At 32.2% G+C, this 13,364-nt stretch overlaps 1 protein-coding gene across 3 annotated transcripts in view; it reads left to right on the plus strand.

Moving 5' to 3' along the window:
- LOC143231123 (endothelin-converting enzyme homolog) overlaps positions 1–13,364 on the plus strand; it is a 55,705-nt gene that overhangs the window by 760 nt on the left and 41,581 nt on the right. For 2 of the 3 annotated variants that reach the window (XM_076465735.1, XM_076465736.1), the window contains exon 2: positions 6,610–7,331. In XM_076465735.1, coding sequence (XP_076321850.1) covers positions 6,615–7,331 — 717 coding nt within the window. In that variant the 5' untranslated portion in view covers positions 6,610–6,614. Of the gene's footprint in view, positions 1–89; positions 203–6,609; positions 7,332–13,364 lie in introns of those variants that run through there. The other variant, XM_076465737.1, reaches the window with a different exon arrangement.

Genomic DNA, 13,364 nt, shown 5'->3' on the forward strand with positions numbered 1-13,364 from the left:
TTAACTGTGTTCATGTGAATATACTGTTGTGTCGTTCTTTTGTGGGCGGGTTCTTTTAAATTATTAGGTGAAAATAACTCTATGTTCAGCCCATGCAAGGAAAGCAATTACTTTATTTCCTGCTTCAAGTTTCATGTTAACGTTTCTAAAACTGAGCTTGAATATTTGTACACAGTCGTATGTTAGAGGAAATCTGATTGAGGTATTTAAGACTATTAAGGGAGTGGATATGGGGGTGATATATCTTTCTTTTTTTAAGTATATGTTTTGTGTTTAGTGATGAGTGGTCAAAGCAGGGGGCATAACTATAAATTAAGGCAAGGTAGGATTGGCCTTTAACTAAGATAGCTTTATTTGTTTTAACAGAATGATTTATTGTTGGAATGGGTTGCCTTTAGATGTGTTAGATGTAATTAATTTATGGAGATTTAAGAAATGGCATGATAAATATTTGAATTATATCGGCTAGCTTTCAGTATTTTTATTTAGTAATGTGGACAGGATGGCTTAGATTGACTAATGTATATTATTGTAGACATATTTTTACAAATGTTCAAAACACTAACGTTGTAAAATCAACTTGTTTGTACTAAGTAACATGTTAACTGATTCACTGTTATTTTTGAAACAGTTTAGCACACTTCATATCTTGTTTTTATAAATAGTTTTGAATGTCTGAGAAACACTAACATTTCCAAGTGTTTCTGTGTTCTCGTGCTAACAACCAAATTACAAAGTTAAAAATATAAATTAAAACACTTTGAACAATACTACCAATGCAGTACAATTGTAGCAGCTATAATGTTAGTATAAGGATAAAATTTTCGTTGTTACTTAGTCTGGAAGTCAATAGGTTTGGAGGATTGGATGAGCTTTTTGGATATTTTTCTTTCCAGTATCTAAGTTAGTGTTGAACAAACGTACTTTGATAAAGGGTTAAATTTTTAAGCTAAAAAAGACACCTCTTTACTGCCAAATTAACTCACCTTTTAATATTTATTTACAAAAATGTATAGTGCAAGGGGTTGGCTAGTGTGCATTCTCTTGGACAAAATAGTAGAAGTGTTCTTGTTTGGGATGGTACCATATTTGGGTACCATACAACAACAGACAGACTTTGTTGTGCCTCCCTTGGGCATCTGTGTTGAAAGAAAAGTATGAAAACTATATAGAAAATGGCTTTGAAGAGTTAAGGAACCGTATTTTCTATGATGCAACTTGTTTGGCCACTACCATGTTTTGTGTGCAATTTTTGTTTGGAAATTGTGCATTTTACCTTCATGTAGCCTAGATGTTACTGTGAATTTCTTTGTATTGTTGGTATTTAATATTCCAGATATTCCAAAGAGCTTAAATCTCTATTTGGAATTAAGAAAAGAGAACACTGGAAAGCTTATTTGTGGAACCACTCTTCCAAACATGTCCACCTGACTTGTAGACTAGGTGTTAAACTAATATTTTAAGTCTTTAGAAAGTTGATTGTGATTTTTACCTTAAAGTATGATAAAACAAACTCTGGGAATAATATTTATTGGTTAACTATTTTAGGTCAATGTAAAAAAAATGTGAACAGGCAAAGTGTCAGAAGCTCATCCCTATGCAGGTGAAGTGAAACATACCCATGTTAGCAACCCAATCATGTTAATTTTTACCCTTCAAATTGATCTGCCTATCCATCAAAAATATTATTGAAGTAAGACTAAAATAACTGTTTTATCATCAGGTGGAACTATTTCACATTTTCTTCAATAACAGGATAATAACTGTGCAGAAGACAAAGTATATTTGGGGTTTCAGATGTGTTTATAGTGAATAACTCCTTATATTAAATATCACTTTTCTAACTTTTCATTCTATTCATCATACAGACTACCTAGTTTCAAACCTTTTCTAACTTTTCATTTTATCCATCATACAGACTACCTAGTTTCAAACCTTTTCTAACTTTTCATTCTATCCATCATACAGACTACCTAGTTTCAAACCTTTTCTAACTTTTCATTCTATCCATCATACAGACTACCTAGTTTCAAACCTTTTCTAACTTTTCATTCTATTCATCACACAGACTACCTAGTTTCAAACCTTTTCTAACATTCTTTTCTCAAACCTTTTCTAACTTTTCATTCTATCCATCATACAGACTACCAAGTTTCAAACCTTTTCTAACTTTTCATTCTATTCATCACACAGACTACCTAGTTTCAAACCTTTTCTAACTTTTCATTCTATTCATCACACAGACTACCTAGTTTCAAACCTTTTCTAACTTTTCATTCTATTCATCACACAGACTACCTAGTTTCAAACCTTTTCTAACTTTTCATTCTATTCATCACACAGACTACCTAGTTTCAAACCTTTTCTAACTTTTCATTCTATTCATCATACAAACTACCTAGTTTCAAACCTTTTCTAACTTTTCATTCTATTCATCACACAGACTACCTAGTTTCAAACCTTTTCTAATTCTTCACTTTAATACTGTCAATTGTTTTTTTTATCTTGCTTGATGTGTTAAATATCTTAGCCAGGGGTTATTGTAGTAACCCATCATACACTTATTCCTGTATATTGGTATTCTTCCTATATATATATCATATCTGCTATTTCTCTTTTACCCATGATTTAATGTATTTTTAAATATATCTGGAACTGTGTAATGGAAAGACAAACTCTAATTAGGAAGTGTTTATTTTTGTATTTGTAAAGTTTAAACTAATTTGTATTAAAATGATTAAATTTACAGTAAAGAAATATCATTTGCTATATTGATGTCACTGATCTTATACTTCTAATAGAATGCTTATTGTTATGAAGACAGTTTTTGGAATGCATATGTCGAACATTGCTTGTCATGAATAAAAGTAGGGAAAGCAGTGCAGATAATATAAGGGGAGGTACTAATTGGTTAATTATTTTAATTTATATTGTGTTATAAAATATTGTGGTGCAAAAGTAATGATCCAGTTGTGTTCCTCCATGTCTGTTTGAAAACGAATTTATTTTTAGAAATGCCATGTACGGTTAAAAGAAATCCAACTGTCATATTAAAGTTTCCACTTCAACTCTTAAGACTGAAATATGATGCTTACATTGTGAAAATTCATTACTTTGAAAATTACGAGACCTACTTGAATGTTTATAATCTCATTCTTTTATCTTGACCTTTATAGTTGTATCTGATCCATTAGATAACGCCAGCATCATGATAATGTACTATACACTTCTGATTAATGAGCCATTCTTTTTCTGTAGTGACATTCTTTTAAAGTAGGGAGAAAAAACAAACTGCATAAGTGACTCCCACACAGAATACAGTAGTTACCACATTCTTACTTTTTATAAGCTTTGTTACACTGTTCCATATCTTTATTTTTTTTTCAGCTTGGAAATTATAAATGATAATTTGTTATACAAGTAGTTTTCTTAACTATTACTTGCCCTTTGTTCTTGTTTTTGATGTGTGGCATGTTAATGGTGTACTGACCTATTTATAAAGTCATTTTTACCAGATGATATTTGTTTTTGTCTGTAGCCACTTAAGCCCATGTACTTTGACCTTATGTATCATCTTCATGCATCAGTTTTGAAAGGTCATATTTTCAGAAATTCTTAACTACAACTTATCAGTTTTCACACTTGTCGTACTAAAATTACATACAGATTCTATTATGGTGTAAAAATCAGTTGATTCAGTTTGTTTGGGATTACACTGATAGTACATTCAAATCATAATTTTTTTCAGGATCAAGATTTCCTTGTGTAAATGCAAAGGTATTTTTACTTTGTAATAATTCATTATCAATAATGAATACGTCATTTGTGGCTCAGTCACAAGCTGGAAGTTGTTTTGCACATAAACATTGATTCAGGAAGAGCTTGTGACAAGCTGTTTTGATGTAGCTCACATGAATGCCAAAGTCTAAATAATAACCTCGGTTCATTACAACTCTCCTTATTTTGATATATTTATTTTAAATCTGTTTTTAACCTTTGTAAAATTCACTTGCATTTTCCCTTCTGTATTTTTCTTACACACTGTTGGAAAGTCAACCTTGGTGGTTCAAGGGCTTCGTGGTTGGTGCCAAATGTGGAGAACAGTTTTGAAATACTTTGCTAGTGTACATGCATCTGTATGGTAGTATCTCACGAGTGGTTCTGTAAATCTCATGCATTTTCTGATGTTACTCAATGTATGTTATGATCTTACAATATGTCTGTATAAATACACACACCTAGGTTTGCATCTAGATGCATTTTACAGAATGAACTTCTTAAAACTGTAAATAAATTCTTATGCCATGTTTAGCTATGATAATTTTACGTGCATACACGTGGAAAATATATGTATGTTTGTTTATGAGTATATATGCTGAAAACATTTTGTCAGCAGTTTTCCATATATGTAATATATCTCTTTGTCTTAAGAAGATCGTTAACTTTGATAGTTATTAGCAATAAGGTAAGGGCAGTGAAGTTGTACATGTGTGCAAATATTTTTATGTTTGAAAATTTTGCTATAAGAATGAAAAAAACATTTAATAAGAATCATCATAATATTCATATAAAGTGCTTTAAATTTCAGATCTAACTATCTATATGATAATTATTTGGCACTAATAAATGAGAGATATAAAGAAACCAGTTTTTATAAAACTGCCTGAAAGTATAATTTTCAATTTCAAAATCAATAATCTTGTAAGGAACCACCTTTTAAGCTAAAAACATGCTGATGTGGCTTTGATAGAAATAATTTACACTTATGTTGTAATGATTTCTGAGAGTAATTTATTTGTTAGTAAAACCACAAGTCTGTTTACTTTTAGAAATTATGCTCTGCTGAAAACTGGATGTGTCGTAGTTGTGTTTAGATAAAAAAACAACAACAAAAAAACAAAAACAAACTAATTTTAAGGTAAGATCTACACTAGAGCTAAATGATTCAGTTCAACTTTACAATTACCAAACAAAACATTTTGTGCTGAGAAGGTGAAAGTAGAAAGCTGTAACTTACTGTGTACAGTTTTGGCCAATCTTTGTATATATAACAGTGAGTGATAAGTAATTGTGAAAAAATTGACCACAGATGCTTGAGATGTGGTTTTACAGAAGAATGTTGAGGTTATCGTTGATGGATAACGTGATGAACAAGGAAGAACTGAGAAGAGTAGGAATACAGAGAGATATCATAATAACAGTTAGAAGAAAACTTTAGTTCCTGGGTCACAGAATGAGAAAATACAAACTAAAGGGGCCCAGCATGGCCAGGTGGTTTGGCCGCTTAACTTGTATTCTGAGGGTCACGGGTTTGAATCTCCATCACACCAAACATGTTTGCCCTTTCAGCCATGGGGGTGTTATAATGTCACTATTTGTTGGTAAAAGAGTAGCGTAAAAGTTGGCAGTGGGTAGTAATGACTGTCTGCTTTCACTCTGGACTCTGGTCTTATACTGCTAAGTTAGGGACAGCTAGTGTAGATAGACCTCGTGTAGCCTTGCACAAAATTAAAAAAAAACAAACTAAAAGATTTAGCATTAACAGGAAATGAGGTGTGGTTAGGCTGAAGCTGTCTTGCATTTGTAGTCTCAATAAGTGGATGAATGTGAGTCAAGTGTTGAAAACAACAAAGGTGGAGAGCCATGGAAGGCTATGATTGTTAATGTTCTGTCCAGACACAATACTTGGAGAGAACAGGGGAGGGAGGGACAGTTTTTGTACTCTTCTGTTGGAAAGGGTTGTGAAATGGGTTCTAAAAGTTAATATTTTAAGGAACAACTTCAGTTTCTGGGGTCTTTGGCTATATGGAGTATAGTGGAGGTGAAAGGTGATATAATTCAAGCATATAAAACTTAAGTACTTGATGACCTGTTCCAGTGGTAGGATATAAAGGTTAAGAATGCAGTCTTCATTATTAGGGTTAATAAATTTATGATTTTGGAGTCTCAATTTGTAGACTTTTGTCTTTGAAAACATTGTGTACTAGAGTTGTGAATTTGTGGAATGTGTTCCTGATGATGTAGTTAATTAAATATTCTTAAGTATTGTTATGTAGGAGTATGGATTTCAAAGGCTAAATTTAGTTTGATTTTTATGATTTAAGAGTTGACCTTGGTAACCAGACTTTTTTTAGTTCCTTTGTGTTGTGATCTTCTAATATAGTTTTGGAGGTTGTTGGTGATGAAAGGCTTAATTTCTAATACATCTTTATCTGTTTTTCCTAATTGTCTCATAAGGAAACATGTACACTGTGGAAACTTTTTAATTTCCTGCTTAAAACAAGGACAAATTATAAATAATAAATTAATTTTTTGAGGTTTCACTGGTTCATATTACTGAATATTATGTTTTTTGTTGTTTTTTTTGCACATGTAGGATATAACTAAAGTCTTGGGTACTGTGAGGGTTGAGTATGTCCTAGTGATTTTGTGTGCCAGACTGCATTTTTGAGGATTCATGGTTTTTGATCTACTTCAGGAATGGTATTTTTACAAATAAGTGACAGTGCTAGTTTTATATCAAAATATTTTATTTTTTGTTGTAAAAGTAAACTTCTTTGAACTTAAGTCATAAAATAACTTGTAACTTTTTATCTTCTGTACGTATAGGTACTATGGCTGACAAAAGAAATGATGAAGAGAAAGCAGACCCTAATGAAAATGACAAATGCATTGGAAATAACAAAGATGAAGAAAAGAAAAGAAAATCTTGGAAGGAGTTTTGTGTTGCTAACATGAAAGTCCTTCTAGTGATCATAAGTTTGTGTGTACTTCTGTTTATTGTGTTTGTTGTGATGTTGGTATTTGCAGTGAAACTGAAACGCCTACAGGAGCCAGGCCCTTCTCGGTGTTTAAATTCAGGTTGTTTAAAAGTTGCAGCTGATGCGATAGCAAGGATGGATACATCTTATGATCCTTGCACTAATTTTTGGGCATATTCATGTGGAAATTGGATTAAAACTCATAATTTAACTGATGATAAAGGTTCGAGGAAAGTTGAGGATGTGATGAGAGATCATATATTTCATCAGCTACGTTATTTGATCGATTTGGTGCCTTCAAGTGGAAATGAGCGAACACCAGAGTGGAAAGTTAAGAGGTTTTTTACATCTTGCATGAAGACTGTAGATATAGAATATTCTTCATTTAATAACTTCAAAAATAAAGTAAATGAACTTGGAGGATGGAATATTATTCCTGATACATGGTCTCTGCAAAGATGGGATGTAGATAAATTGGTTGAAAGACTTCATAAAAATTATGGTATTGATGCTTTCTTCAAAATATCTGTGGATATAGATGACATAAATCCTCAAATTGTCATTATTAAGGTAAGGTGTTTTTAATTCTGTTCATTAAAACTTCCATTTTTTGAGCAATGCAAGTGTACAGGTATATCTTACAGTTGTAAGGACAGTATGGGTGCTTGAAACAGGCTATATATAGTCTAAGTCATGTATGGAGCTCAGTGGTTATTGCAAGTTAATTAATTGATGGTTCTTTTTTGTTTTGTTTCTGAATTTTATGCAAAGCTACACAAAGGTTATCTGCACTAGCCACCCCTAATTTAGCAGTGTAAGATTAGAGGGAAGGCAGCTAGTCATCACCACCCATTGCCAACTCCTCAGCTACTGCTTTACAAATGAATAGTGGGATTGACCATCACTTATTGATGCCCTCCAGCTGAAAGGGCAGGCACATTCGGTGCTACTGGGATTCAAACCAACAACCCTCATATTACGAGTCCAGCACCCTAACCATCTGGCCATGCTAGGCCATTGATGAGTCTATTAAAACATTATACATAATTAATTAACTAGTACAATGTTCTTCAAACCATAATGCATACAAGGAAGAAGAAAGTTTGCAGCAAATGCTGATAGCCAATTCCCTTACATCTAGTCAGTAAGAAATGAAACAAAGTTGGGAGTTGTTCTGCCAGAAAGTTGTCTTCCCTCTTATTAGCAGTTCAAGTTTAGTGATAGTGGTAGACAGGCTCAGTAGTTTTGCCATAATGTTGGGGCAAATGGGTTTGGTGGTTATAGGAATTGATCTCAAGACTATTAAACCAGGAGCCCCTCCCATTCCAAAAACAAAATCACCACAGTTAAAGAAACGTAAACTGGAAAAAAAAACAAATAAAAAATACTTGAGGATATAAAATTGAGCACAGCACAGATAGCCCATTATGTACCTTTGTGCTTAATAAGAAACACTATGACAGTATTTCAGTTACTTGGAAAATCTAGTTTTAATTAGTTGTTAATTTCATAACAGTTAATTTAATTGTAATTTTGATTAGTCAACTGTTGAAATAATGAGAAACACTAATTCCAGTTTATAAGTTTTAAATGCTGCTGAAAGGTATTTGATTGTATTGGTTAAATTACCCAACTCTAGTCATGTAATATATGAATACTTGAGAAATTATGAGGAGAGTATTTAACCGGTTTTTGTGACTGAGACCAGGGGCCTCACATCTTGTTGTATACACATTAGGGTAGTATATAAGCACAATATGAAGCAGAGAACTATTATTCTATCACTTGCAACATGTTATCTCTGTGGGAGTGTTCTACCAAAATATCTAAAGTACTGATACAGCACTTGAGATATGGGTCATGCCCAGATGTTGATGTCACTAGATTAAAAGTGTATCTAAATGACTGTGTTGTCACATACCACATGTCAAGTTCATGTATGAGAGTGCTTTGTAAACAAACTGTTCATGGAGACAGTTTGGTTCAGCTTGGTTATTCATTTCTTTTGGGCTTACCTCTGCTAACTACTGGTTTATGAAGCTTTCTGAATATTTGGGTCTCTTTCTCCATAACCCAACAACTATTTTTTAATTGAAGGATACCACTGTTATGAAATTCAGGCAATTCCCGGGGAGTTGTTTAGGAATCTCGGAACGGCTGGTGTGGGTATTAACACTTTTATTGACAAGCCGTTCTGAGATGCATTTTTATTTCAAGTGGGTGTTCTCATCATTAAGAGTTGTTTTATGTTACAATATTCAATATCAAAATGTATACAGCAATTAACAATTTCAGTAACAACATTAAATGGTGCCTCTAGTGGCATTTCAAGAGACTAGTGGAATGCTTATGTTACGATACCTTATAGATATAATTGAAATATTTCTTATGTATGCTAGGTGGTTCACTCTGTGGATTATTCCAAGTATGAATGCTAATTTTATAATCGCACTGTATGAAATGTAGATGTACTTCCACCTTCTGACACTGCGACTGGTCAAATGTTTCCTGTTGTCATTCAGAATTGTTGCTCATTATGTATGGTTGTAGAATGAGTTGGAAAACATTTATTGTTATCCCACATAATGTTTATCTGATTTCTCTCAGTATCTTCCATTCAAACCTTCAGTAACTAATAAGATATCTAAGTGGAATGTTTGACAACTGAGTGCCACAGTGCCTACGTCACTAGAGCAGCAAGTAGTGATCCTAATTACTACATAAATATGCTTGATTCAGATAGCTTAGGATGTAGAGAAGGTTAATCAAGTTGTATTCTCAAAATGGCTGGTATGGGTATCCGAACTTTAATTAACATAAAGTACAGAACAACATTTTGACCTTCATAGGTCATCTTTAGGTTAACAAAGAGAGTTTGCAACTGACAGTTGCTGGGCACATCTTAGGGATGAGTGTGATGCAAATCATTATGATGAACCTGTACTCAGCAGAGGAAGATGTTAGTAGTGTCAGGAGGTGGGACATGTCTGGCAGTCCCAGCCGTATCGAGTGTGTATCATATTGTTCATGTATGACTTAGTTTTGCTGTGTTGTATTATTCTCATGACTAACTTTTTGTTTTTTTTGCATTCATTAAAATATTAGTTAGCATGATCTGCAAGTTTATTTGTGGTTTTGTTTTACTCAAAATAAATGTCAATGAGTTTCTTCATTTTATTTCTCCCTGTGATGAGTGAGTCATTTGTTTTACATATCTAGAACTGAATCATATTCAAAGTTTTCAAAATTCAAGTAAACTGTCAAATTGATTTAATCAATTTCAATACAAGAGTACTATTCTGAATGTGTAAATGAAAGTTGCTTAGATTACAAGAAACAAGTGATATCTGCTGTCAAAAATATTCCAAGTTTCTTCACTTTTGAATGTAGGTAGTAAAGTCAAGTCTATGTAGTTTGGTTGTGAAAGGATTTTAATATATTTGTTTGTATATTTGAAGCAGTTAATGTATATATTTTATTTGTGAAAGTTTTGGTGCATGTTTTATAGCTTTAAAAAGTGTTCTTTTGACTGTATTTGTACTTTATGATGTGTAGCAGTTAGCATGTAAAGTTGGCAAGTACAGGTCTGTTGGTCAGCTATAACAACAAAGTTTTCTCAGTTGATATAGACTTTCATATAGATGAACCATGTGTTAGTATTAAAAACTTAACATAGCTCCTGATGTATGTAGTTTAACTTAAGTTGTCTTAGTTTTTCATAATTAGAAGACATTGTATATATAGTGTTTAAAACAGCAATTTAAATCAGATGCAAATTGCTCAAAATTCTGTAGGGCTAATGAAGTTTTGCATTATTGTTTGTCCTGTAGAAGACTAAGTAACTTTCAGGAAATGACTGAACACTAGGAACAAATCTGATAAAAATTTATAGCAGATATTTTATTTATGCAAGTTTATTTTTTGAAGTGAATGACAAACAACAAGGATAAGAAATTAGACAAGCAATACAACCAAATGATGACAAAATAAATAATGGATGAAACTAGATTATATAACTACAGATCAGATTAATCAACAAACAAACACTGAAAACCCTGTTGACAAAATTCAGTACAAACCCATAATAAGTGTAGTAGTTACAGATTCACATTTCTTTGATGGATGATGAATTATTTGTTTGCTTATGTTCTATAGTAGTCAGGTGCTGTTTTGTTTAGCTTGTTTTAATTTACCAAGATGTAAACAATTTCTGCTGATAAATTGTAGTTGTTTGTTTATTTTTAGTGTAATGTATTATCTGTATTATTTTTAATGTGACATATAGTTGATGTACAGTTTTGATATTTGTTTTTCTTATAAATATTTTAAAGCAAGGTGTTTTTGTACAATATTAAATTGTTACTTTTGTCAAATTAGATAATTCATTGAGGTCAGTTCATCCTGGACTACATTAATGTCACAATCATGAATGCTATAATTGCAGATTTCATAGATGGCTGAAAGAAATGTATATTTCAGCATTGTTTGAATTAAATCTTGCATACCTCATACTTAAATAGCTTCATCTTCATCCATACATTGCAGTAGGTCTTACTATAGACTGTTTAAATTATTCAGTAAATTGTTTTTTTTTTCCGAGGCTGAGGCTAATCGTGACAAGCTCATGACAATATATGTACACACATAGATTTCCTGTTGCATAAACAAATATCTTCATATTAGCTGAACTGCTACTGAGTTAGGAATCAGGCTACATGTACAAAGTGCAGTTGTTTTGTTTTTCTGCTTGTAATTGATAGCTATTAAACCTGATCTCTACATTTGTTGAGAGAATAGTTTTGTACGTGTTGAACTACATGTGTAATTCTATCTAGTATCTTCCATCGTGCATGTTATTGCATTTTATTCCTGTAAATGTTTACATTTCATAAAAACAACAATGTAAGGTAATAACTGCATTTTATGTTCATTTTAAGGTTGCATACATACAAATCCATGTGCTGCAATTTTCTTTTTTCTGATGTTACAGTAAAAATTATTCCTTCTGTTCAGTGACTTGTAGAAAGAGGGAACATATACTTCTGATAAACTGAACCATGGTCACCTATCTGTAGTTCCCATACTGAAGTGTTAATGATAAATGGAGTCTCAGGCTGTTACTGGGTCTAGGGACTTAGTTTATTTGTTGAAATGGTCCTGTTAAACTAAACACTGGTTGATACTGAATACAGAGAGATTTAGTTCATGTGTTGAAGTGGTCCTGTTGATACTGAATACAGAGAGATTTAGTTCATGTGTTGAAGTGGTCCTGTTGATACTGAATACAGAGAGATTTAGTTCATGTGTTAAAGTGGTCCTGTTAAACTGAACCTGGAATTTTTAGTTGCTGTTAGTGTTCATGCTTATGAAGAGAAATGCTGTAATATTTATTGTAGAAAACACAAACTACATTTTTTTATAGTGCCTTTGTCTCTTTTAGATGCTGTAGAAACATTATATTGACTGTAGTGAATGATGGTTCTTACAGTACATTGTTTAATTTGCTGATGTAACTTTTTATCAAACTATCTTATGTTTTATCTTGTGTATAAATAAATGTTCAATGGGCTTGTGGTTATTGTTTGTACTTGCATTAATTATAATTTGTTCATTATTCAGTTTTTAAGTTCTATACATAATTGATGCTTTGTTATATTTGTACAATACAAACTAGTAGTGATTATAAAACTGTGTGTAAATATGCCTGTTACATGCTACAGATTACATTGTGATGTTTAGGTAATTTAAACCTACACTGCATTTATAAGTCATATTTGTGTGTAGATTTATGACAGTGTTTCACATAAACTAGTCACTTACACTTACAAAATCATATGCTACATATACTAGAAATGTATGTGTGAATTAGGATGTTGAAGTTGAGATGTCAGGTTTATACTATGTATAAGAATGTGTTACTTATTTCTTACTGTATAGGAAATGTTACTTGCAAGGTCACAAACCGTAATGAGGCTTAAAAACGGTTCAGTGAGTTGATTCGTTTAATGCATCATGTAATTGAAAGCTACAATGTAATAAACTACCCATGTGGCTTACATGGTATAATACTATATTTAGGTCAGTCAGATACATGTAAACACTGATACAATTTTGAAAGTTTAGAGAGATAGGTCTTAACGCTTAAGAAGATGCATTTTTATTAGATATAACCAGTATGCTTCAAGAAAATAGCACCAGGGGCAATATTTCTTCCCTAGTGTGCCATGCGATTACATCCAGTATAAACTAATGGGACAGAAGTGTGCTGTGTTTGTATACATGTGTACCTCATGTGACCTTCAGTTTATTTAAAAATTGCCCCTTAAAATTGAGGAAGTGGGGGTGATTAAACAAGGTGGTAGATGTATTTTGTAAACATAGAAATGAATTCCTCTTAAGAGTTTCTGCCTGGATTACAAAGTTTTTCTGTGTAACGATTTAAAAAGAAAATAACTGAAGGCTAACATAAGAATACTTTCATTTTTAGCTCCAACTAATTATGTTAAAAAATGAGTCATTTTAAAAGTATTTGTCAGAGAAGATTTGTTTTCAAATTTTAGTGTTTTTATTTGGATTTAAGTTTTAATATTTAATGTGTGATGT

The sequence above is a fragment of the Tachypleus tridentatus genome, chromosome 10, assembly GCF_004210375.1.
Source record: "Tachypleus tridentatus isolate NWPU-2018 chromosome 10, ASM421037v1, whole genome shotgun sequence".
NCBI lineage: Eukaryota > Metazoa > Arthropoda > Merostomata > Xiphosura > Limulidae > Tachypleus > Tachypleus tridentatus.